Source organism: Hoplias malabaricus, chromosome 5, assembly GCF_029633855.1.
Source record: "Hoplias malabaricus isolate fHopMal1 chromosome 5, fHopMal1.hap1, whole genome shotgun sequence".
NCBI lineage: Eukaryota > Metazoa > Chordata > Actinopteri > Characiformes > Erythrinidae > Hoplias > Hoplias malabaricus.
In genome coordinates, this window is record NC_089804.1 from 38,011,576 (window position 1) to 38,038,481 (window position 26,906).

Consider the following 26,906-nt stretch of genomic DNA (forward strand, 5'->3'; position numbering starts at 1 on the left):
ATCTATTTATTATTAAAAATTCTTAACAAATTGGCAGAATTTGACTGTGCTTTTGGACTTTGATCTGCCTCAAGTCGATATTTCAGATCAAATCTGAACATTAAATTTTAAAATATACATGACTCGAGTGTACGTTTCCTCAGATCTTACTTGGGCAGAGGTATTCATTCTCAGTGGACTGGTGGTCCTTTGGAGTGCTGGTGTATGAGATGTTGATTGGTCAGTCACCATTCCAAGGAGATGATGAGGATGAGCTGTTTGAATCCATCAGGATGGACGTCCCTCACTATCCTCGCTGGATCACCAAGGAGTCCAAGGACCTGATGGAGAAGGTACCACGGCATCCACCCTGTGAACCTCTGAGCTGCAAAAAATCCCTTATAAACTTATGAAAATATAACAAACTGTACATACCTATTCCTCACATATTTAAAGTAGGGTAGACCAGTAGTTTTGCTTGTGTTTGGTTGTCCGCTTACATTTGCCTTTTCTCTTTGTAGTTATTTGAGCGAGATCCGACACGTCGACTTGGAGTTGTGGGGAATATTCGAGGACACGCCTTCTTTAAGACCATCAACTGGGCTGCACTAGAGAAAAGGGAAGTGAATCCCCCCTTCAAGCCTAAAGTGGTACGGTCCTCAGATTTATTACACTGTCCAGACTGAAGCTCACTCTCTGACAATGCATACAAATGAATAGTCATATGATGGGGATTTAGTTCATGATTAAGATTAATCATTTGATTATACAATGAATTATTGGTGAGGAATGTGTCTTTAGATATATAAACACTACAATTAAACCAGACTGCAGTGTAATTGTGAACAAATCATTCCATGAGCTGGGTGTTGTCTTACTTAGTATAAATTGTATGCCAAAATTATACTTTAAACAGGAGAAATTATTTAAATTTTAGTTTAGCATTGATTTTATGCAGTCTGTGTGCTCTTGGATGAAGTCTATCTCATGACCCTTGCCCCCTGCAGCAGGAGCATTCTAACGATAATCCCCAGAAATCTCCTTTGTGATTGCTCTGTGAAATCCAGCTAATGTTTATCTTATTTGTGACTGACACATGCTCTCCTCCAATCACAGAAAGCCCCCAATGACTGCAGCAACTTTGACAGGGAGTTCCTGAGCGAGAAACCCCGCCTCTCACACGCAGACAAGAACCTGATCGACTCAATGGACCAGGCAGCTTTCAAAGGCTTCTCCTTCATCAACCCAACCATGGAGACTATCATTGAGAAATGAAGGACCTGTTCATCTAGCACTGTGACCAAGCCTCCATCCTAGCACCATTCCAGCCAGTCATACCCAGTGTCGGTGTTAAAGGAATGCTCCAGTTCTGTTCAGTCTAGTCTGGACCCATGACATCTTATAGCATATGGTTGATTTCCCCAATCAACTATGTCCTGTACTTATAAACATAAATCAATGTTAGAACCCAAAGGGCAGATGCTAAAGTTATAACTTCATCATCTGTCCATTGATGTCTGTTCCAAATGTGTTTTGAGTCATGTTTTCTGTTCTTTTCTTTGTATGTGGTAAACAGCCAAATGCCACAGATGAAGTAGAATACGATTAAGTTGAATTCCACTGGAGTATTCCTTTAATTACGTGCCCTTCTGCAGGGCCAATACCACAAGTGCCCGGTGCATTCTTAGCTGGACATAGTCCTTACCTTAACACACTCCTCAAAGGCTCAAAATCTACACAAACAGATCACTGCTAAGGCGCTAAGACTGGATATGAGCAGCGGTGGTATATTAACTCAGCGTGATCAGATGGGATGTAATTGTCTACAGATATATTGACTCAGCGAAACACTACACCATTTAATGACACTGATGTAGCTACTTTATAGTTAATGTTGTGAACTCATTATTGAGTGCAACTGGCAGTGTGCTGGGTTCATAGAAGCATAGACATCTGCCTCCTGGTGACCAGGTTGTGTAGAAGTATTATAATGATTTTTTTTTTTTTAAATGATCAAAACTTTGGAATCAAATGAACTGTATATTATGTACTGTATTAGTGTATTATAGGACAGACATGCAAATGCACACATGCTCTTAAACAAGAACCTGAGAAATGAAATGTAATTTAGTGGTTGAGATGTCATTCAGAATGGTTTCAAGTGAAATTGTTCATGGTAGAGATAGTTTTTATCACAGTGCTGGTGATAGGAAGCAGGGGGAAAATGTTTTACTTGTTCAAACCTAAAGGAGAATACATGACAGTTTTTATATTTAATGTGGATTTATGAAAAATTGTGAGGGGGAAATAGTGAAATTACCCAAAAGAATATAAATTTTTGGGTAAGGGTTTTAGTCTTAAATCTAATCTCCAATCTAATCTTAAACTATGCCTTGTGCCTAATAATAGTATTTCATGGTTTCAGTGACCACAAATTTGAACAGTTTTGACATAGCTTTCTCGGAACCACTCAGAATGACTTTGTTTACATCTCAACTACTTAATTATACAATTGCTCTATTTTCCATTGACCATTTTTACTACATGTACACATACAAAAATAGACAAAGAAACCGTCATTTGCAGTCAGTACTGTTTCTGTAATAAATCTTATTGTTGTCTTAACGAATATTTAAAAAGTCTAAGAGACAACAATGGTTTCTTAAGAAAACTAGTTTGGCCAGTCCTATACGGTGAGAATCATTAGAGCTGTTACCATCAGAAAACGATGTTTTCTTCTGTGAAAGCTAAAAAAGATCATAAAAGATCATGGTACTTCAGGTTTCAATGTATTTCTTTCACACGTTCTTTCATAACATTCTGTGGTTTGCTTGATGGTCAAGCTGTGTTTCCTTTTATTCTCCTGCTCTGTTTAGAGGTTGCTCTTTTGCCCTGATCTTAGACCACATTGCCCTTAAATTGATTAAAGGTTAGAAGAAGAGTGTGTTTACAAAAAGCTGTGTTCAGGCTGCCTTAAAGGAACACCTAACCACTTTTCAAGCTAATCTCTGTATGTTGCGTTTGTGCTGTACTGTCAGTTACCACAGACAATAGTTTTGACATGGTTCCCTGGATTTAAAAAATAAACAACCGAAAACCTGTTGACACAAAGAACATTTATAATAGAAGTCAACCGACAGCTGCTTCAGGCTGAGATTAGGTTGAAAAAATGCTGGATTATTACTTGTTAACAACCTCCTAGTCTTAGAACTGCACCTAAAATAGGACCTCTACAAACAAGAGACAAAACATGCCATCAAAGTGCTAAAGAAGTCTGTGTTAACTCTTAGATGGGCGTATAGTTATGGTACTAGGTTCTGCTGTAGAATAAATATTGGGTGGAGGTTAAAAGTCAGCAGAAATTTATTATTAAGAATATATGTGATGTTACTGAATGTGTAGGTATTTTTAAAATGAAATAAGGTCTTGTATATAAAAAAGATATATATATATATATATATATATATATGGTTCTAAGCTGTTTTTTTCTACTGGTATACTTCACTGAATACAATAAAAGCATCTATCTCAGAAAACCTACTTGGAATGAATCACCATCTTTTTTTTTTAATTGGGGGAATATTTTTCATAGAAACAAAATGGTCATACACATTAGTTTAATGTAAAAATGACACAGGGCTGGTTTCCCAAATAAACTTTCAATGGAAAATCGCTATAGAAATGCGGTGTAGTCCAGGACTAGGCTTGGTCCCTGTCTGGGAAACCACCCAGTGTCTACGATGCAAAGCACTCAATAGCACCTCCTTGTGGAAATGTTTCTAAACGTGAGGGGTGTATTCCTTGGGAAACTGCATTTAAAATGCCAATATGAAAAGCCTAATGCTTCAGAATTGTTCACAAATGTGGAGAAAAGTGTGGAAAGTGTGTATCATATAAAAGAACGGAGATTAAATAATGAATAATCGCTATGTATTCATTACAGAGTGCGGCAAGCATTGAGACAAAAAACCTCGCGCGAAAAACTCCCAAAATAATGTGTAGGTTCAGTGGTATTATTAGTTTCTTAGCACAGGTGTTACTAAAGGGTGTTATGATGCAAAAATATTCCCTAAGGGTATTTACTTATTCTTTTTTAAAACTATTTTACCTCAGTTTACAACACATACACCCAAATATGTAGGTCAATTCGCTGGGTGTGGGCAATAATAAAATGGCAAGGTTATAATTTTATAGTGTTCAGTCCACATAAATTTAATTTTAAAAAGCCGTCGACATACATCTACTTTTAAGGCATTGTGGAACATTTTCTTGAAGATAAATTCTTAATAACTAATTTTGGTGAAAGGAGGTGATTTTTGTAACGGATAAATCGAGTACAAGAAAGGACACCAACTCCTGACCTTTCAGGTTGTCTTTTACTAACGGTTTCATGACGGAAATTTGACTCTACCGCCATCATGCGGTGGTGACCTATAACTGCAGGGTTACAGTTTTCGCTTTCTTTGGTTGATCTGTAAAGCTAGGGCACTGTTTAAGCACAGAAAACCTATTTGAAGTAAAGGAAACGTTTAATGCAATAATAACAAATAATAACTAGTGCGCTTTACAAATATATTATTTCATTAAAACGTGAAAGAAACAACATCAACTAAAGTGGGGGTAACTATAGCATAATAAAAGCCCAGTGAATTGGCAGGAAGTTGTTTCACTGCGTATATTATTGGTAAATTATAAAAGTATTTTGCGTTTTATCGTCTCTACTGCTCTAGAGCTTTAATGATGTTCAAGTTGGACCCCAGTTTTCGTCAGCCTTTAGGAAATTTTCAATCTCGTTGTGTTAAGAGGAAGTTTTTACGCAAAATTAAACTTGAGACCCATTGTTAGGTTGAGTAAGGTCATGAATAGTCCACATCTTTTACAGAAAGCACATTACCAAGTACAATTTCGGGTTATTTGCCAATAGCATATTATAGCAGTGGAGAAAATAAATTACATTAAAATGTGGATTGTGTAAAGCATGTAAATACTATTTAATTTGGGTTTTTAAAATAATCTTAAATTCAGCAAATACACAAGATTTTCCCCCACAACATTTGTAAGCAATGTACTCAGGCGTTTATTTCTTTTATGTTCACAGCAGAAAAATAAAAGCAATAAAGTATGATTATCAGCACATGGATGGCTGTAGCTGTTTAGCCTTTTGGTTGCATAATAAGAGCCAAGCGAATTGGTAGAAAACTTAAGTAAAAAAAAGTGGGCTAATATTGAATCTTTGTATGTTTAAAATTCTGTATCAGTGAAACTTGTTCTTCCTTCCGAGGTTATCTCAATCCACTATGAGAAGTGAAATTTTGTGCAAAATCAACTGGAAAATAACCTCAATTGAAAATTCATAAATGCTAGGTGTATAGCCGGCTGTAATATCTATATATGATTTAATAGGAGCAAATCCGCCATATTTTCAGTGAAGTATACCGAGATTGGCGCTTAGGGTTGGACTTGGTATTATCTGAAGCCCACTTTATAAACTAAGGGTGTTTCTGGCCTGGATAAACGGCAGCGAATGTAAATGAATGAGTGTATGTGTGTGTGTGTTTCACTAAGTGCTCTCTCAGTAGGCTATAAAGCTATGTGTCAGCTGTTCCTAGAGCAACTTGAAGCGCAGTTGTGTGCAGCTCTACGTTTAGCTGCGATACAGTGTAACAGTGCCTCTCTAATATCTACTGTTCAAACATCATTTAAACGTTCAAAAAGGTGTAATATTATCCAGAGTACTTGTTCATTTTTACACAGACTTAATAACGCCAATATCCCCGCGTCTCTGTAGGTTTTATTCGCTCCAAAAAGAGCCAAGCAGCACACAACGTGGATGGGGAGGTGAAGCGGCGCATGCGCACTTACACTTTGTGCCATATTGGAATGAGGTCGTGAACGACTAAGGCGGAAAAAAAGAGACGGCATCTAAAAACCGACTTGAAAAAAAACTCCTCACGGGTAAGAAACGACTCTACACTTTATATTTGGATGTTACTGGGCTTTTTGCATTGTACCGGCGTGTCCCGGAGCGAATACCCGGCGTGTTGGCCGTTTTTCCCGTCTCTAAAAAATAAAAAAATATCCATGACTTGAGCTCTATTGCTTAAGCTGCTGCTGTGTGACGTTTCAGTAACTTGACTTGGTTACGGGCGTTTTTAGCTTGTGTCCATACAGCTCTGCATACAGTTCCAGCACCGAAAAACAAACCTTTTCGTGGAATAGTGCCTCGAAAATGCAAATTTTACTTCATTACACGACTCGCAGAGGTGCCTTATGAGTGAAAGTTGTAATAAATATCTTAAAATGATATTGTTTTCCACCCTTAGCCTAATACTGCGCTTCCCTCTGGGAGCCTTCAGCTTTCTCAAATAAAAACACGTACAGAACAGCAGCGCAATTAATTTTAAACCTGTGCTTTTGAATAATAAATCTATTTCTTTTTGCCTCCTCTCCGTGCGGTTGCATAAGACCGTGATGCCTGCAGTTTCTATCTCTCCTTCTCTCTCCTTGTTTCACCTCCATGTAGAAGTTGCCTAGCGCCTTGTTTCGTATCGATAGCAAAAAACCATGCAGGAAACTAAGTGTATCTGGTGTTCATTAGTTTCTATTGCAATTATCAAAGTTGTGTGTGAGAGAGAGAGTGTGAGAGTGAGAGACATTGTTGTGCAGCGCTCTCTTGACAAGTTTGGCGTCAGTGCCAGCAGCATTCATTTATTTCTGATGTTAATGTTATTCTTTGTTAATAATGAAAATAGGTCTTTTAAGAGAAGTCTAACAATCTCTGGAAGTCTAGTTGAAGTTTCAACTGTGAGGTTTGCCTATAGATTATGAAATAAAAATGTAATATTTACAATGTTTATGTCTGTAAATATAATGTGTATATTATGTATCACAATGTTTTTCATGACAGGCTAAAGTCCAAAAGCATTTGCAAGCTGTAAGTATTTGTATAAACTTAGAAGTATTCAAACTTTTGCACAATCAAATATAATTAGCAACTAAAAGAGCTGTGTTAGCTAATGTTTTGCTGCAGAAGTTATATTTTCTTGTTATGTTATATATGTATTTATGACATATATCTGGTAGATGGTTAAAAAAAAACCCAGAAAAACAAAAACCCTGTAGCATTGTTTGATATTGTTTGAAAAATGCTGTGTATTAAATTGGGCTGTAGTTAATAAAAGCAGCTCAGATGAGCGTTCAAATTCTATCATGGTCACACTGCTCCAAAACTACTATCCTATAGGGGAAAAGTGTGATTTTAGGATTGTTTAGATTTGTTACAAAAATTGGACTGGATTCACCCTTTATTTCTCCTTTCAAGTCAACACCAATGTACCGTAAATCTAATTCATATATATGAACTAGTCATAGATCCTGAAATTAATCGCATTAGCATTGAGCTGTGTAATAATTTTCCATATTGTATGGGAAACCCAGCTTAATGAGTAAATCCCCATATAATGTGTACTTGACCCCCACCCATTTCTCCTTGAGTCCTCTGTGCTCCTCTAACTCACCTTCAGTGTTTATACTGAGGTTGGAACTAGACCATGGCAACATTCATAAAGTTCACATTATTTTCCAGATATGTCATACCATTTAATTTAACATGAATAAGGCTAAAAAGCTTGGCATTTGAATTGGGCTGGTTTTGTTTGTTTTCTTTTGCTGAAAAAATTGCATTGATGATAATAACTTGGCAGCAGGGAGTTGTTATCTACATAAGTTCAAGTTTCTTATTTCTGTGTTCTGATTAATGTGTTGTTTTTTGTAAGTGTGGGAGTTGGTGGGCGTATGGTGAGGGTGCAGAAAGTGTAATCTGATAGTAAGAAATACATGCATTTTTCCTTTATCATTTGTAAACCTGAAGCTTAAGGCCTGACTTTTGCTGTATTACAAATTGGTAAAACACAACGTGAAAAATCAGCTATGTGGAAGCCTTTGGTTTTTTTTATTTATACATTTATTATACACAATTATATTCTTTTTTATTCTCAATGTTTAAAAACATTGAAAACATTTTGCACGACTGTAAAAAGTTCTGTTGTATCCAGAAAGGAATATTTTGGTTTCATTAGATTAAGCTAACAGATGCAGAAGGAAAAATTAACGGTCCTAAGATAGATCCCTGTGGAACTTCAAAATTGTTTTCAGGTCTATTAGATATGTTATTTTCAAGCTACTTTAAATATTGTTGGTATGCTTGTGTTACAGACCTCTTCAGTAAGTATTTTGGCATATTTGCCTGATAGCATTATTTTCCTGAGTCCCTCAACTTAGAAAATAACCTACTAACATACTTTTGATGCGAATATAAATTATCTTTGCAGAATGTAGCAAATCTGGATGTTTATTATGCATCTCTTCCTGAATACAGGACTAGAAGTTAATCTTTTTAAATTATTTAACAAAAACAAGTTGCATACAGCCAGATAAAACATTTTAAAAAAGGCATTGAGTAGGACCTCAGTGCTCTTATCAGTGGGGTCAGGATTCCCTGACTTCAGTAGCCTTGTACTTAACTGTTGCATCATTTGCTGTCTCTTTTCTGTGTGTAGCCAGTGATAACAACAGGGTTTGAATTAACAGCATGGGGGACCCTCACCACCCCTCACCACTGTTATTTAAATACTGCATAGGTTTTTTTTCTGTGGGTGAGTGTGAAGACTTATATCAGTTGCAGGAAGTAGTTGTCGTTATTGAGTTTGTTGATGGAATAGCAGGTAGTGCAGTGAATTCATAACAGAAATATCACAGTCAGTATAACAGTGCAATCATCTCAGAATCATCTCTAATCATCCTTTTACTAGAAATCCTTAGCAATACTTCTCAGTTCCTGTTTTTTAAAATGTATTTATCTGAATTGACATTAGGCAAATTGTACAAGAAAAACATCAGATATCAGTATCTGCCTGTAGTTATCATATTGGTGGGATATGGAATGTTTCTACTATACAATTTTATAAGGCATAGAAAGTTAATGAATGGTATGCACTTTTTTCCTTACCAGGTAAATTACATCTACTTTTGACACTACTTTTTTTTATTTAAATTTAACAAATGGAGTGTGGTAAATGTTCCTATTTGCATCCAGTGATAAAGTTATATCAAATAACCTTTACTGATCAGCACAGATCTCGACATGTCATTGTTTTCTGTAATTCCATTGTTACAGAATTTTCCGAGTGCTACAATCATTAATTCCAGAACATTCTTGAAACTAAATATTCCAGAAAATTCTCTAAACTTAAGCAAATGCCAAGAAAGCATCAGTTCTGAAAGCTTTGGTTTAATTAAATGACCTGATGGAACAGTTAGAGCTAAAAATAAAAGTAGTTCTAGAAGATTCTCTAAATGTTCTGGTGGTAAGTGAATAAAGAGTGGGCTTCACAGAGGCAGGTCTTTGTAGCTGGCCTTCGTTGCTCTTTTCTTTCTCTCCACCATTGGAGACAAATCTGACACAATTCCTGCCCACTACTCCCCCACCTCCAGGACAATGTGTATGTGGCGGGCCTGGTCTAGGGGGCTCTCTCTCTCCGGGTGGCTGTGGGGCCGAGGGTCTGCTGCTGAGGTCGTAGAGTTGATCTTATCCGAGTAGCCAGGTCGCGGTCAGCTAACGGCCTTCAGAGAGTTTCTGTCGGACCCTTGTCTCACACTTTAATAGAGACGTCAAGCTTCACAAAGACAGTTTGACAGCTCCGAATGAATGGAGCTCTAGAGTTAATGTGACTTTGTTTTAGCCATTTTTCCACAAGCTTTTAAAACCTCTTTTTTTCTCAGAGTTAAGCTTTAAATGGCTTTATATTAAGTTTCAGAGTTTTAGAGTCGGCTATGGCTTGGTGGTTGTATCCTAAAGTAGCATTTTTCTGTGAAATATATGCTTACGTGGTTCATATGCACAAGATAAAGCTTTAAGGAGTAAGGAATATTAGAGTTTGGAATTTTTAGAATTTACTGTTGTTTTGTTGACTTCTTTTGTAGCATTTACAGGCTGTTTTGTAGTTGTTAATTGGTTTGGTTTATGTTTTTCACAGATTTAAAGGGTTTTATATTAAGTCTTAAACTCTTCATTAGGTTAACAACCAATGAAGTGATGATTTCTACTAGTTTCAACCAGTAGAAATATCATCAGTTATCATCATTAGTTTAGACATCTTTCAAATGACTAGGCAGACTTTCCGATAAATCATGAGAATGGCGCTTTCAGAAAGTGCTTAGTTTCTTTTGCTGAAATTGCTGTAGTTGTGTCTAAAGGTGTCGTAGGTGTTTTTGTATTATAACAGATTATTTCATGTAAATAGTGACACATAGAAACAAGTAATATCACAAAGGGGTGTTGTGAAGCACTTTGTGGAGTAGCCTGAGGCAAGATTACTGCAGGCTCGTTGGCCAACCTTCCATATTTAGAGAGGGATTCCACCTTTTCATTTAATGATATTTATACTTCTGTATTCATTTTCAGTGTGTCTAGATATTTGTCAGAACCACGCTTCTCCATTTTTGTTGATTGCTGATGGCATGAATATTTTACACTTGTGGTAAAATTTTTAGTTGCCTATTCAAAAATATTGTTCTACTCCAGTGTTTATGAAGGCATTCCTGAAGGCATGTGTGTTTTATAGAAACACCCACAAAACACTCAGGTTTTTACTTTTTTGAGAAAAGTAATAAAAAGTAAAAAGAGACTTGTCAAGGTCAGTAACCAAATCATTCTTCTAATGAGATTTATTCTTAGTATTATTATATTTAGCAGTATCAAATATGCCCAAATAAATCCTGGTGCGTCAACTGGATTTAAAGCAGTGCTGCAGATTTATTTATTTATTTAAGATTTGTTTTGTGTTCTGTTTATTTATTTATTTTTTTATTTATTTATTAATTTTTGTCTGTGTGTCTGTTCATACATGCAGTAGAAGGAGCATGAAAAGTACAAATTATTATACAATATAATATGGTTAATAATATAGTATCCCAGGAGTCACTTTAGTGCTATAACTTGGACGTTATATTGAGTAATTAAAGTAATTTTGGAGAATTTAGGACAGCTAGTGTTCCTAAATGATGTTTGAAAATAAGTTGAACACAAAGAAAATCATATGTAATAAAATGAATTTAATAAATATAAAATATTCACTTTACCCTGAGAATAAATCTATAACACATTTAACACATAACACATAACAACATTTAAGCCTGATGAGAATTGGTGATTAATTTAATTTTTTAATACCTTCACCTATGTTTCAGAAGTGTAAGAAATGTGTAATAGTGTGGAAAGGAAGAGAGAATGACAGAAAAAAGAAAAATATAAACCATAACACTGGCTGGTAATAAATTCATAGTCGTAATAAAAATAATAATAATGGGAAGTAAAGCCCTTTTAAAATCAGTATCAGCAACAAAAATTTTTATCTATCTGGCTTTTGAGGAGTAAAAAAAGAAACAATGTAAAAACAATATCAAATATGCTTTTAAGTTGTTGCCCTGCAATAGGGCATCTCAGTAAAACCTGTTTGATGCCTCTAAAAAAAACCAACACACACTAGATTCCCCCTCCCACACACTTGCAGACACTCTGCATGTTGAATGTGGCTTTTTTTTTTACAGCGCCTGCTTATCTCTTTACTTTTCTTTCTCACTCATAGTCTCTTTCTCTCTTGTTCTCTCTTCCTCTCACTTTGTAACTTGAGCTTCTAAACATTTTCACAGCTTATGGTCTTTAAAGCAGTTTGCATATTGTAATCATTTTCTTCCCTTCATTTCTTCTGCAGAAGCCTAGAGATCAGGTTCCACAATGAGCACAGAGGCGCTAGAGTCCGGTAAGGAGAGAACAACTGCATGAATTTGACTTCATTGCTGTTGTTTATGCTCATTTTATGCAACGGGTATGAGCGATGTAGGCATCAGATATCAAAGTAGTGTACTAGCATTTAAGCTGTCGCTTTATTTAACATTAAGTTTGTAATTCAACTGAACGTGATTCAATTTCATTTAAATTTTGCGGCTGTTTTGTTGACCTCATGCTCTTTCTATTACCTAAGGCAGAAAAAAAATCAGCCTGGATTTATATTAATTGTTGCTGAATTTAGTTCTCTATTTTTATACGTTCATATGTATTTATATCTGCTTTAAGGCCAAAAGGTTTTTTTCTCTCTCATCTTTTACTGTGGTAGCAGCCTCTGCTCTTCTGGGAGGGCATTAGATTAGATGTTGGGACATTGCTGTGAGGATCTGATGGCATTTAGCCACAAGAGCATTAGTGATGTCCAGAAGTACTGGATTGTATGCCATTTACTCCAGAGAAAACAGTTGCTCTACTTCAAAGTCCAGCGTTGGAGGGCTGTATTCGCCTCTAGCCCACGCATGCCATTGAGCATAGTGACTTTAGGCTATGTGCAACTGTTCTAGAGTGTCTCATTTCATTTTGTGGTTTTCTATAGTGATCGAAACTATGCATACAAAGCTGAATGCCTGTATGCACAATTGCTACACATCTGAGTAGTTGGATTTATTAATTATTAGGGGTGTCACGTACAGGGCACACGGAGGTTACTGCTTGGCTACTTTTAAGGACAGGCGTAAAGCAGGATTTTATAAATAAAGCTAGTAATGCATCAGAAAAATGTATACCAACTCTCTGTGATAAAGGGTAATGTGTAAATGAAACTGTGCTGCTTCAGATGCGGACTCTGGTCAGGAAGTGTCTGAGTTTAATTGGGATGATTATCTGGAGGAGACAGGAGCTCTGTCTGTGCCCCACCATGCCTTCAAACACGTGAGTAAACATCACCCTGTTATTATTACTACACCTCTGTCACTGTGCTCTTTCAGTTCCTGCTGAAACTGCACTGGCATTCAAGCATTAGCTTGATTTGAGCCATGCAGTCAGCCTCTGTAATTTGGGATATGCACGCAACTCTGTAATGCATTAGAACAGTAGGCCTAATTACAGTAAACGAGGCCTAATGTCTGCTATTTTTAGGGGAACTGTTAACATCAGCTGTGTATCCAAATGGAATTCAGGTTTCATTACATTTACATACATTTACAGAGGCTGTGTACTCAAGCATCAAATATTCCACTGCTGTCAATGAAAGATAATTGGGTTAGCATATCGACCATTATCTGTGTCAGAGTTAAAGTCCTGATATACAAGTGGGGATGGATTTAAGAAAGCTTTCTGTACGAAAAAAAGTATATAGCTATTATTTGAGTAGAAAAACATGATTAAAAATATTTGCTTTTAGCAGTGGCATGAGCAACGTGCATTGAATTATTCCTGAAAAAACAAACCTGTTTGACAAACTGAACTCTGGATATGAATAAGTGTCTTTGTTGATGTGGTTTACCTGCCTGGCTCCTGGAGGTTCCTTTGACTAATGCACTAATGCAGTAAGTCCCTTTAACTAATGCATTGGTTGCGATTCAAGCTGTGAACTCTGGTGGCTAGGTTCATGAACTTCAATAACAGACTGGCACACAGGTGAAATCACATAGTGAACCTTTAATACAAAAAATGTTTTAAAGATTTTATACAAAACCTTGTTTCTTGTTCGTTATGTAGTATTTATTGCAATCAAATTTTTCACTATAATAATCCCTGAGGTTTTAGGTTAAATTAATTTCTGTTCATCTCAAGGATTTTATTGTAAAGGCATGATGTGCACAGTTTTGAAGGACAATAACCAGTCTTCTTACACAGAGAAATGAAATTTATTTTATCAGATGGATCAAGGGCTGCAGACGGGTTTGTCTCCAGGTATGAAGCTGGAAGTTCCCGTTCGCAGTGAGGGTGATGCCTACTGGGTCGCCACCATCATCACCACATGTGGCCAGCTGCTGCTGTTGCGCTATGAGGGATACCAGGAGGATCGGCGGGCTGATTTCTGGTGTGATATTATGACCGCAGACCTGCATCCCATTGGCTGGAGCAGGCAACAGGGTCGACCAATGAGGCCACCTGAGGGTAAGAATGGGATTAGAAACCTTTTACGGGCATTAGGGTATTGTTCCAAAGTGCAACTTCATCCCCTATACTGAAAACAATGTACAATAAGGTGAAGAATACTATTGTATTGAGCAAAATATGAGTTATTAGTTATGTTACTGAGGCTTGCGCATAACATTTTGATGTTGGATTGGTTACAGCACGAGTGTCACCCATGCTATGGGAAACAGTCCTGTGCAAGTGCACAAAATATAAAGGCTTTGTTTGTTTTCGGAAGCTGCACCCCTTTCCCTCCTTTCACTCTCTCAGCGAGTTACACAAACGCTTACTATGTGCTTATTACTGGATTATTGTATGATAAATAATTTACTTTCCCAGGTAAAATGAGAGTTTGTCCAGTCTGGCAAGACTACATCATTTGCACATTATTTGCTGTGTTGCATTATGTGATTTATAAGGTTGCACTTGATAGTCTGTGCTATGTGCTTGGACACCTATATAAAACACTGTCAGATCAGCATTATACGTTTCTGTGTGCACACCTAGAAAATTGTCATGTAGTGACTTATATCAATATTAAAATATTGGTCTGTGTCCCACACCTGTAAACTGCTTTGGGCTTTATAAGAGATATGTCTCAAACGCTTCTGGAACGTGCCCCAAATCTTTCCACACATTCAACAGTTCCCGTTGGAGATTTGTCTTTTACTTCACTCACTGACCTTTTAAATAAGGGTCAGTGTTTTCCTATGTCTCATTATAGTTCTGTCCCAGGGGTGTGCATATTGAGCTGTGACACTCAGAGCTTCCACTAGTGCACCTGATTCAGTTCAGCTAATGATTTCCTACAAAGCATATATATGTGTCTATCAAATTTTTAATTGATACCTCAAGAATTTAAAACACTTTAATTAATTATTTTAATTAATAGTTATTATAATTTTATAAAAATATAATAAAAGACTGTCTAGTGGGTATTTGTCATTTTAGGAATTAGCTTCATTGTTTTATGGATTAACAGTTTTATCAAAATGGAAGCACTGGAAAGCTGCATTCATAAAACCATTCCAAATATTTATTCACACCCCCTCAATCAATTGCAATATGTCACATATTCATTCCTGGCCATGTGCTTTGAAGTGGTGGATTGAAATTATCCTGAAAGACTGAACTGAAAGACAGGACAGCAAACTTCTACATAAAAATTACGTTTGGGTCTGTGTTCCATTGATCTTAAACTGTGAATGTAGTTCAACTGCTCTTATTGCTAGCAGCATTGTGCTAAATCCTGTAAGTGGTTGTTCACACTTGATTTGCTGGCCGCATTAAGGAAGTGGGGGAGGGGAAGGGCTGCTCTGTGGGTTGTATATGCTCTGTTTTAGCTTACAGACACTGAATGTTTCTTAAATTCTGACTGCTTAACCTTGATTTTTTTATGAGATTTGTAAGTAGAGAGAGAGGCCAGTTAGCATATCATAATAGTAACATTACTGATACTGATGAATACAATTATTTTTTAAGCCATTGTTATTTCTTTCGTTTGCAATTAGCAGCAAAAGAGAAAGTTAGATTTCAGTACATTTTTATAGACAAAGGAAACTATGAATTGGCACAAATATTGTCTTTGTCGGCTCAGTCCTGATGGAACAGACAGAAGAACAGCTGCAGTACTTTAAAGATCTAATGAAAGGGCTGTTTAAAAATCATTAAAAAGCAGCAGTTTAAAGCCCCGTCAATAAGATACTAGCACTTTGTGGTAGTCTGCTTTAACCCGTATTGTCTAGAGTTGTTAGGTTTTCTGTTGTGTTTGAAATGTTGCACAATGATTTGTAACAAATTGACTGCATGATTGAAAACTTGTTGTATAATAAATAACTTGTCTCCTGTGCTTACAGTATGTCATTACAGTTACATTTATATTGCTCTTGTTCTTGCTCCAAAATGTAACAAAAGGGCACTGACATTTTCAAATGCTGTAAAAATAAGTATTTAGAAAAACCCACAAAAACTGAGATAAAAAATTGTTAAGATGAAAAGTATTACTCAGAACGACATTTTGCCTGACCCTCCAACTACAAATGACCCTATTTTGTAGGTGTGCGAGAGAAGCACCAGGACTGGGAAGCCCTACTGGAGAAAGCTCTGCTTCTGTCAGAGTCTTGCAGTGCAGCAGCCAGTCTGCTTGAGGGGGTGAGCTAGATGTAATTTTCTTATGACTCGCATTACAAAAATGTTTCTCTGGTATTTATTTTTAAGTGAACTGTGACAGGAAAGCAGTTTAGTATAGTAGATCAACCAAGATACTGGTTTGAACAGTCTTATTTTATAGATAAATATCTGATTATTGAAGTGCTCAATATGTTTTAGGGCAAATTAACCTAATTGGAATGTATAAGCTTCCATAGACCTCCATAGACAAAGTCTTATCCTGCTATAGCTGACATCATACCAGCATAAGGTACTTTGGGTCCAAGGGGCTTTCCCTATGAGAAAAATGAATTCTGCTTTAAAAAACCTTTCCTGTTGCCACGGTTGTACACAATAAATGTATTGTGATGTATTATTTCTTAGCTACGTTACACTTGTGTTTTGAGTGCAGAATTATAAATGTAAGCTTTGTGCTCCTGTCCATAGGCGCAGCGTGGCTGTAACCCTGTAGACCTTCTAAGTTCAGGCCTCAGCGTGGAGCTGTTGGATAATCGTGATGCAGATGTAGCCTGGGCTGCGGTTATTGAAGATAACGTTGGAGGTCGACTTCGCCTGCGCTATGTTGGCACTGAGGGGCTCCCTGAAAACCCTTCCACCATCTGGGTCTTCTACCTTAGTCCCTTACTCCACTTGTCTGGCTGGGCCAAAGAGCATGGCAAGACATTCAGACCTCCACCAGGTGAGCTAGGTTCATGTGTAGATAATATTAGTTAGCATTATGCTAGCATGAGTTCTGTACATTTTTACAAGCTCACTCCAAGATTCAGAAATAAGTTCCAATCTTAAGAATAAAGCTGAGCTTATCCTACGTTTACCACAGAATATTTATTTTTAGCTCTTAGGGGTAGATTTTAAATCAGACAATAATAATTTTAACTTCGGTTATGCAGTCGTGAACTTGCCCATTCCCTTGAACATATTGTTATTTTTCAGGTTCCTTGCCTTCTTTCATGGTGTATGCATTTTATCAACATTGGGCCCCCTTCAGCACATTGCATCATGGGTTATGATTCTCTAGTTCTATGAAATCCCTGGGCTGCTTAATAGCTATCATTTACTCATTAGAAGACTGAAACAAATAGCTCTGACCTTGCAGTTTTTAGTATACAAGCCTGTAATGTAAGTTGTACTATGTTTTTGGCCCTCTTTCTCTTTATATAAATCATTACAGTAAAATTTTATAGAATGCATCAAATCAATGTTTGATTCATTTATTGCCATTTGAGCAAAATCATAATGAATAATGCAGTATTCCCAGTGGATCTGAGAAATGCACACATTTTCCTTTATCATTTGTCTGTGTTCTGGAGGTCTGGCAGAGTGAAGGTGTTTTTTTTTTTTGTTTTGTTTTTTTTTTGCAATTGGTGAGTGTTTTACTTTAGTTTAGCGGACAGACCCTTCCTAGCTAATCAATAAGATGTGGGGTGGGGAATAAGGCTTAGTTCAGTGCGGATCAGAGTCCACAAGCTTGTAGTTAAACATTATTGTGTATTTGTTTAGGTCAACAGAGATGGAACTGAAGTGTGCTGACTTTGTGCTATTTGTGTGTGTGTTTGTGTGTACAGCTTTGCTTTCATTACGTACCGAGGAGGAATGGGAGGAGGTGAGACAGATCATTTCTAACCATCCACAGGACTCCAGCCTCAGTGAAGAATTCTATAAGGTGAAGGCATTTCAGGACAAATGATGTCTGTCCCTTCTGTATGAATTTGATTATGCAAATTAAGTATGTAATGATGGATCTTGATAATAAAAATATCATTATTATTTATAGTAACCATTTGTTACATTTACCAACTTTTTGAACAGTTGTTATTTTGTGGCAAGGTGTGCCTTTTTCTTACTAGACAAAGAGAAAAGTAAGAATTCTCGAAAGAAATAAAAGCATCACACCTGAACGTGTCATAGCACCCAATTTAGCTTGTTGTTTCAGTATTGAAATTAAGGGGTGTGAAATAGGCCTTGAGTTTGAAGGAAGCTTCTTGGAAAAAAGAATCTGTGGCAGGCCACATCCTCAACAAGAAGAGTTGGTTTAGTGTTTTCAGAAAGACATGGAAGATAGAATGCAGAGCAACCAGAATAAGCAGATGGATTGTTGAAAATATTATTTTGACATGAGATTTGACCTGTGCATGAGTTTTTCTTACTGAATAGCTGACTGTAGAGTCATACTTATTGGCTGTGATTGTATGTGTGTTCAGGATCGACCAGTCATCACTCCACACTGCTTTACTGAGGGGATGAAGCTTGAAGCTGTGGATCCTGCTACACCTTTCACCATCAGCCCTGCCACTGTAACTAAGGTAACACTGTCAATCCTATAAATACTTTTCACCATCAGTCACGCTGTATATGCCAAGGCAGCGTACTTGCACATGTAATAGGTCTAACGTAAATGTTTTGGACGTTCTATGTGAACAGATGCCATGCCGTTAATCAGATAAAATAAAGCCTGCTTCATGAGAGTAAAGTAGCAGGAATATTATCCCATATGTGTGTGGAGAAGTATTTTTATGTATTTTGTCTATTTGTACATGAATTGGCAGTGAGAAAACATGTTGTCTGTTGATGCTGAGAAAGTCACATCTGGTTTACTGAGACCTTTATGGTGAATATGAAAGTGAATCAAGTTAAGTAACATTGAAAATGGCTTTTAGCAGATATTTAAATCTCTTAAATTTCTGCTGACACTGGTAGATATTTTAGTGCTACAATTGGTTTAAAATGTATACCTTAATCTAAATCGTATTTATAGATTCTATTGTGTGTTTACCTTATAGGAGGGCACCATTGGAGACAGTACTTGGATGTCAGCATTTTTGATTTGCAGAATTATACATTAGAAACATTTAGAAAGCCTTTATCCCAAAATCAAAGCAACCTGAAATGTTGCTCCCTCCTTCCAGCTTCACTTAACAGCCTTTGGAAACAGCCTCAGGCTATTTCCAGCAGGCTGAGGCATATAACTCTCAGAAACATTGGTTTATTAAGTTGGTTCTACTCTGCTGGTTCGTTGTGCCCAAATTGTGAATACTCAAGCCTATAAATGTTTCTCTTGTTCTTAATGTAACCTTCCTGTTGGATTTACGGGAAATACCTCTGCAGCTAGTGCTAGAGTTTCAGTTCCTTATTTTAAAAGAGTTTGTGGAAGTTTTTGTTGTATTCTGTTATGATTATAGTCTGTTTTAGCTGTTTCTCTTTGGTTCAGAATTGAGTAGGATACACACTTCTATAAATACATGTGTGGACATGGGGCAGTTTGCTGATACATAAGGAAACACAGATTTTTTTTTCAGATACAAAGGCCATATTTGATTTATTCAGCCATTCAAGTTTTATAGGCAGTTGTCATTTGTGTAATCATGGGGTAAACTGATCCTTGATCTGAGCTTTCCCTCTGCCACTTTAAGTCATTGGGTGCTATGTATGTATGTGTGAGTTTTGGTACAATTTATTTTGGGGAAAAAATCCCATTCATGCAGAAAACCCAGAGGAAAACTGACCTGAAGTTGAAGAGTAAAATAATTTCAGAAATTTTTGGCTACTGAGCTTAAGGATAAGGCAAGAGGGCTAGGCTTAGAAAAATCATGCTATTTATAAATAAATAAATAAATAAAAGCACACTAAGGTCATACCTTCCAGTTGAATCTAGATACGCTGACCCTTGACCTTGGTTACTGTTGCCCCTGTAATATTTTCAAGACAAAAGAGGGTTACAGCCTCCAGCGTCATGGACTCCTTTACACACTGATCTTAGGAGCCCCATTTATTTAAGGGAATTCACTTAAAAACATTTGATTCTGAATATTTTTTATTCATTTCTGCTGCTCCGTTTGATACAAGGTTTTGTTCTGAACAATATATTTAACGGGAGAAAAATATGCTGTCCTGTCATTGTATAAAAACAAGTGTTTGTGTGTTTGTATATGGAACAGGTGTTTGGGGATCAGTTCTTCCTCGTGCAGATGGATGATATAAGAGAAGAAGGGCAGAGAGAGGGAAGTGGTCGATCATTTCTGTGTCACAGGGAGAGTCCTGGAATCTTCCCTGTCCAGTGGAGCCTAAAGAATGGAGTCAAACTCAACCCTCCACCAGGTCTGACTTGTCACAATTCAGAAACCATGAAGGATTCAATGGGAATGAGTTATAATATTGAGCTTATTGATTATTCTTACATGGGCACCCTGACAGTTGAGATTTGTAGGCCTTAAGAAGGCATACATGCCATGTGTTCCTAGTTTGTCTAGTGCAAACATATAGTATCATCACAGTACACCTTTGGCAACCTATTAGACAGATATTTCCTTGTGTGATATATTTGTTTAGAATAAGCAAATCTGTCTATTTGGTTTATACTGTAATATATCGTATTATTAATAACATTGGAGTTGCTGGAACATGTTGTAAAGGAGAAATCAGCTAAAGGCTAAAATAGGCTAAAAAGCAATACAATGATTTATTTCTCTTTTAAAGGTCATGGTTACCTTTAAAGCTTTATATATTTGAGTAGATCTCTGGGCTTATGAGTTGTGTAAAGGGATGAATAATTGAAAAAATAGTTTTTAAATTGAAACAACTTTGTAATAGCTGCCCATTAAATGTGATGTGCCCCTGTTTTGTGTGTGTGTGTGTGTGTAGGGTACCAAGGACAGGACTTTGATTGGGCTGACTATTTGAAACAGTGTGAGGCAGAAGCAGCTCCTCAGCACTGCTTTCCCTCTGTGAGTGTCAATTCATTCAGACGATCAGAATAATTCAGCTGTGAAATGACTCGTAACATTCGCACTATACACAGAATGAAAAATGCTTGTTAAAATGTACTCATTTATTTTTAATAAACCATTTTGTTTATACATGCACATCTCTTTCTAACAAAATAATTTGCAGTGCACGGGACATTTTATGAGATTTTCTTTTTCTATAAACAGGATCCATCTGATCAGTGCTTTAAAGAGTCCATGATGCTGGAAGCGGTTAACCCTCTTTGTCCTGAAAATATTCATGTGGCAACAGTAACCAAGGTCAAGGGTCAACATATCTGGATTGTACTGGAAGGTAGGACCTTGATGTTCATTATAAATAAAAAAAACCTTTAAATGACCACCTCATGCCAGTAATAGCCAAAAATAGCTGTTTAACAAGAGTACCCAACATGACTTAAAAAGTCTTTTACAGAATGTCTGGGTGATTGCAGCCCAATTATCTGTTATCACATGGAATGCTTCTTTGACACTGCTGTTGTCTTCAGGAGTGAAGCAACCTGTTCCAGAGATCATAACTCATATGGACTCTATGGACATCTTCCCTGTTAGCTGGTGTGAAACTAATGGCTACCCTCTCCAGTATCCTTGCAAGCCAAAAGGTCGGTGTTAATGCATGCGTGTAGGTGCATGTGAATGTTTATCTGCTATTACTTAAAAGACACAAATACTTGGAAGGCTTGGAGTGTTTGCACTGCTACTTTATTGATTGTTTCTCATGTGTTTTATTGAATTTGCAGTGGAAAAGCAAAAGAAAATTGCTGTAGTTCAACCAGAAAGGCAGTAAGTAAAGAAGTCCATTCAAATAAATTACAGAGAATTATTATTTTTTTTTTGGTCAACTGCAAAATAATATTTCTTCATCCATAGCAGAGTTCCATCGAAAGACTCCTCCCCCGATGCCCTAAAACAGCCTCTCAGCAGCCAGACAGAAATGAGTGAGTGCTTATATTATAGTGGGCCAAATACACCCACTCGCATGCTGTCACTGAAACACGCACACATTCTTTGTTTGGTAGCACACTATGTGCAAATGCAGTTGTCACTCACATGGTTTCTCTCTCTCTCTCTCTCTCTCTCTCTCTCTCTCTCTCTCTCTCTCACTCACACACACACACACAATCACATATATGCAATTAGACAGTATGTCTTTTTTCTCTCTATGTATTTTATGCCATTAATCTTTGCCCACAATTTCATATATATTTTTACAATTTCTGACTCTGATTTAATTCTGATTAGTTTAAAGAAAAGTTTAATGAAGTTTAATGAAAGTCTAATGACATTTTTCTCAAAGCTTCACTCATCAATGGTTACTATATAAAAACACATTAATCTGTGCAGCATAGATTTTTTTTTTAAACTAAATTGTGCTGAATCCCCAGGTCAAGCCAACGGAAAATACTGCTGCCCCAAGATCTACTTCAACCACAGATGTTTTTCCGGGCCATACCTCAACAAGGGCCGCATTGCTGAGCTCCCGCAGTGTGTAGGTCCAGGGAACTGTGTCCTTGTACTGAAGGAGGTAAACACTTGCATTTTTTTCCTGTTGTTTTTGCCCATTTATATGTATACAATGCAGCCTTATTTCATTCACATTTGTTCTGTTCTTTCATCTCTTGAATTAGTTATGGAATTTTTTTTATCATTGTGACAGTAATAATTTTTGTCCTTTGTCTGTTTTCTTGGACAGGTACTGACCTTGTTGATAAACTCAGCCTACAAGCCCAGCCGTGTGCTTCGTGAGCTGCAGCTGGACCAGGAAGGTCGTTGGCAGGGCCATGGAGAGACTCTCAAAGCCAAGTGAGAATGCTGATCACTGTATTTTTGCAAAAAAGAAAGAAAAAAAATGCTTAGTCAGTATCTTGTGTGGTTTGTCTTTGCCAGGATATTTGTTATGTAAGAACCATGTGCTTAGTACTACTCTCAGTGTATGAAGGTTTCTGAAAATAATACTTCTAAATTGAGTTTATATCCCAAAATTATTCTGTGTTGTCCTTGGATTTTTTAATGTCATAAATGAGCTGTCATAAATTAAATAAAAAATGTCCCTGAGCACATGATTATCTGATTTCTAAATTGTTATAATAATGTAGGTACAAAGGAAAGAGCTACAGGGCAACAGTAGAGATTGTTCGCACTGCAGACCGTGTGGCCGAGTTCTGTAGGAAGACCTGCATTAAGCTGGAGTGCTGCCCCAACCTATTCGGGCCACGTATGGTCCTGGAGCGCTGCTCAGAGAACTGCTCAGTCCTGACCAAAACAAAATACAGTGAGTAATGATTCTGTTTTCAACCACAAGAGTTTCCAGTTTATTCTGGTCATTTATCATGTTATATTCAGTAAATTTACAGTTTTATATTAGTTTTACTTGGTTCCAGCATTGCTCCCTCACTACAATACCCAGCATGCATTGCTCAAATACATCATAAAACTATTGGGAATCCTCCCGTTTTCTAACATCATCTAAACGTAGCATTAAAATTGTACATTATTTGTGTTTTGGCTGGAACACACATTAGTTTTCCCTTTCACTCTGTGCCAGTTGTGTGTTAGTTAGTGTATATGCGCTGAATTTATGTGTTTATTGTAGCATATTACTATGGGAAGAAAAAGAGTCGTCGAGTGGGACGGCCCCCAGGGGGCCATTCAAACCTGGAGGGAGGAGTGAAGAAACGAGGTAGAAGGAGAAAGAAAAGAAAGCAGCTCTTTGTCCATAAAAAGCGGCGCTCCTCTGCTTCTGTGGACAACACACCTGCAGGATCTCCTCAGGTATATAGCCAGAATGCTTAATAATTTAAATACTCAATAAATATCAAGCTACTGAATCTTAACATATTGTTGGTCCATGTGGTAAAGCAGATAAGGCATACTGATTTATGTATATAAATCTAAATCTTATTGTGTTTACCATATTATTCCTAGTAAAATGTCAAAAATAAAGCCTCTATTGTGCTTTTCTTAAGGGAAGTGGCGATGAGGAAGACTTGGATGAAGATGACTCGCTGAGTGAGGACACTGGCTCAGAACTGCAGGATGAATTGATGGATGATTCTGAATACTCCGAAAAGAAGTCACAGCCTCCAACCCCCTCACCTTCTCCACCTGAAACTCCTCGACCCTCCCGCCGACGCCGCAAAGCTCGCTCTCCTTCATACTCAGATGATGAAAACCGACCTCCTTCACCCAAGGTAATCTTGGAACATGCATGTCTGTAAGATGTAGTGTATGGAGGCTTACGCTAGTAAGTAGTGCCCAGTTGTGTGGAAGCCTTCCTTATCCTACAGTACTTCTACACTATAAGTGCTACTCATTAAGGCTTGTATAAAAGCATGTGTATTAATTAATTAATTCATTATCTGTAAGCGCTTATCCAGTTCAGGGTCACAGTGGGTTCAGAGCCTACCTGGAATCATTGGGCACAAGGTGGGAATACACCCTGGAGGGGGCGCCAGTCCTTCACAGGGCAACACACACTCACACACACCTACGGACACTTTTGAGTTGCCAATCAACCTACCAACGTGTGTTTTTGGACTGTGGGGGGAAACCGGAGCACCCGGAGGAAACCCACGCTGACACGGGGAGAACACACCACACTCCTCACAGACAGTCACCCGGAGGAAACCCACGCAGACACAGAGAGAACACACCACACTCCTTACAGACAGTCACCCGGAGGAAACCCACACAGACACAGGGAGAACACACCACACTCCTCACAGAGAGTCACCTGGAGGAAACCCACACAGACACAGAGAGAACACACCAAACTCCTCACAGGCAGTCACCCAGAGCGGGAATCGAACCCACAACCTCCAGGTCCCTGGAGCTGTGTGACTGCGACACCTACCTGCCGCCCCATGTGTATTAATAACAAATAATTTTAGTCCTAAATCAGTGAAATTTATTGTAGGCAAATAATGTCCCGATTGTGTCTAAAGTTTATTTATGCATCTGTTGCAGAGTCCATTTAGCGAGGCTTCTCAGAAGTTGTGCTTGGACAGCAGTCCATTAGAATGGAGTGTTACAGATGTGGTGCGTTTCATCAGGACCACTGACTGTGCTCCGCTCGCACGAATCTTCATGGACCAGGTATTTCTTAGAAACTCAAAGTAATAGTGATATCTGTTCTAGGAATAATTCCCCTGTGCACTGTGTCACGTTATATGTCTGAACCTTACTGTGGAGAAAAGTGTAAAATGTTGTCAAAGTGACTTGTTTTAATGATATTTCTAAATATAGCAGTTACAATGTATTTTTTTTTCTTTCCCCAGGAAATTGATGGCCAAGCTCTACTCCTCCTGAATCTGCCCACTGTGCAGGAGTGTATGGACCTGAAATTAGGTCCCGCCATTAAACTGTGCCACCACATTGAAAGAGTCAAACTAGCATTTTACCAGCAGTTTGCCAGCTGAGAATGACATTACTCCTGTAGGCAGGCGGAAAGAAGGGGAAGATATTTGGAGGAGGATTTTATTTTCTATCGTGTGTTCTTCATCAGGTTTTCGTGATGCTGGATATAAGGCATCAAAGCTTTCCTTTTTTTTTTTTTTTTTGAGCTTTGCTAGTTGATAGAAATGTACTACTGAAGGGGATTTTTTGTGTGTCTTCTGCAGGAGTTAGTTGAGGAACAGCTAGTTGTTGTTCCTCAAAATGACCTCTGGTCCGACTGTCCTGCATTATATATGAGTTAACAGGAGGTTTTCTGGTTCAATATTTGGGTGTAGCTCAGTCATAGAAAGTAGTCCCATCTGTTTCCTTAACACTCAACCAAGCTCCTCGTTTCTTGAAACCTTTAATAATTGTAGAGCGGATGACAATGCAAGAATCTTAAGCACAAAGACCAATTGCCCATGTACTGTAAGTGGTATGCAAAAGTGTACATAGTAGAGTTTGTCTGTATATACTGTAAATATCAGATATTCCTTTTAGTGGGGCTAAATGTCCTAGTTCCATTTTGATTTTCTACAAAGTTTGAGGATTACACTGTAAGTAAATGAGAACATTATTTTTCAGGCATGTTTTGCCTGGTGTTTGGTATTGCAGTGGGATTTTGTATAGATGCCCAATAGCACTGTTCCTTCTGTTTGACAGTCACATGTTCAAACAGAAATGTGTTGCAGAAATGAAATACTAAATTTAATGTAATATTGTGGATAAAGATGTTGATGTGAATGTTATTGTGATTAAAATTCAGGCACATGAAGGTCCCAGGTTATTGTAAACTATAGTAAAGATTTTCCAGATTCCAGACTCTGACCAAATCTTTAATAATGAAATATGTAAGTCTTTGATTGGATTTAACTTGCATTGTGACGATATGGCTCGAAGTAATGGTTTACTCATTAAATTAAATTGGAGCGTTTTCAAGAGGAAGGCAAGAAATCTTACTTTAATTTTAATTTTGCATACATTTCCTCATGTCCTTTCTCAAAGCATTTGTTCTGAAATTGTGAAAGATATTTTTTTGTAATTGTCTTTTTGCCATAATCACTTTCTGTTTGCTTCCATATTTTGCAAATTTGGTCAAAGAACATTTGAATTAATGTTAATTTTACCTTTAAATGTATATGTTTGTGAAATGTTATTTAAAAGAAAATAAACTAAATCAGATCTAATGCCTTGTCTCTTCGGGAGTGTAAATAAAAATTCAAGTAAACATTTTAATTGCCTTACTGTATTCCATTAAGTACTTAAGGAGATATTTGATTAATTATTTAATGATATGGGTATTCTAAATTGTCAGATATTGGTGAAGTACAGAAGGGTGAAGTCCATTCCCACCAAGTTTAATATTCCCACCAGAATAATAACCATCTTTCTAAAAATAATAAATGCACGGGAAAAAACTTTATATTAATAATTATTATAATTATATTGTTTTAACATAATTGTTTTGAAATATATTCTGAATTTTATTTATGTAATTTTAAAATCATATGTAACATATCTTGTTCCCACGCATTAAATGTTTCTTTCCCACGTATTATAAATTTCCCTGCACTCAT

At 37.2% G+C, this 26,906-nt stretch overlaps 2 protein-coding genes across 5 annotated transcripts in view; both read left to right on the forward strand.

Annotated features, from left to right (window-relative positions):
* prkcdb (protein kinase C, delta b) overlaps positions 1-3,505 on the forward strand; it is a 30,161-nt gene extending 26,656 nt beyond the window's left edge. For both annotated transcript variants that reach the window (XM_066670683.1, XM_066670684.1), the window contains exons 15-17: positions 144-332; positions 501-629; positions 1,096-3,505. In XM_066670683.1, the coding sequence (XP_066526780.1) occupies positions 144-332; positions 501-629; positions 1,096-1,254 (477 nt within the window). In that variant the 3' untranslated portion in view covers positions 1,255-3,505. The remainder of the gene's footprint in view (positions 1-143; positions 333-500; positions 630-1,095) is intronic.
* Positions 3,506-5,804: 2,299 nt separating this feature from the next.
* Positions 5,805-26,505, forward strand: sfmbt1 (Scm like with four mbt domains 1). Of its 3 annotated transcripts, none has more exons than XM_066671279.1 (21): positions 5,805-5,934; positions 11,751-11,798; positions 12,660-12,754; positions 13,705-13,945; positions 16,023-16,117; positions 16,562-16,814; positions 17,701-17,798; positions 18,337-18,438; positions 20,071-20,230; positions 20,774-20,856; positions 21,064-21,190; positions 21,384-21,497; positions 21,636-21,678; positions 21,769-21,833; positions 22,281-22,420; positions 22,589-22,698; positions 22,992-23,167; positions 23,489-23,667; positions 23,862-24,086; positions 24,862-24,990; positions 25,173-26,505. In XM_066671279.1, exons 2-21 carry the CDS (start codon positions 11,774-11,776, stop codon positions 25,311-25,313), a joined length of 2,601 nt encoding a protein of 866 aa, XP_066527376.1. In that variant the 5' UTR covers positions 5,805-5,934; positions 11,751-11,773; the 3' UTR covers positions 25,314-26,505. The 3 variants fall into 3 exon arrangements, with proteins under 3 accessions (XP_066527376.1, XP_066527374.1, XP_066527375.1); XM_066671277.1 differs by having other exon boundaries at positions 21,766-21,833; positions 25,173-26,504; XM_066671278.1 differs by lacking the exon at positions 5,805-5,934 and adding an exon at positions 6,900-6,913 and having other exon boundaries at positions 21,766-21,833.
* Positions 26,506-26,906: the final 401 nt, after the last annotated feature.

What these genes read in the sequence shown, in the direction of transcription:
- sfmbt1 (XM_066671277.1), top strand. Translation starts at nt 11,774, where the DNA reads ATGAGCACAGAGGCGCTAGAGTCCG. An exon ending in CTCAGCACTGCTTTCCCTCT is followed by an intron (nt 20,857 to 21,063) that starts GTGAGTGTCAAT and finishes TTCTATAAACAG; the next exon opens with GATCCATCTGATCAGTGCTT. An exon ending in GTATCCTTGCAAGCCAAAAG is followed by an intron (nt 21,498 to 21,635) that starts GTCGGTGTTAAT and finishes TTGAATTTGCAG; the next exon opens with TGGAAAAGCAAAAGAAAATT.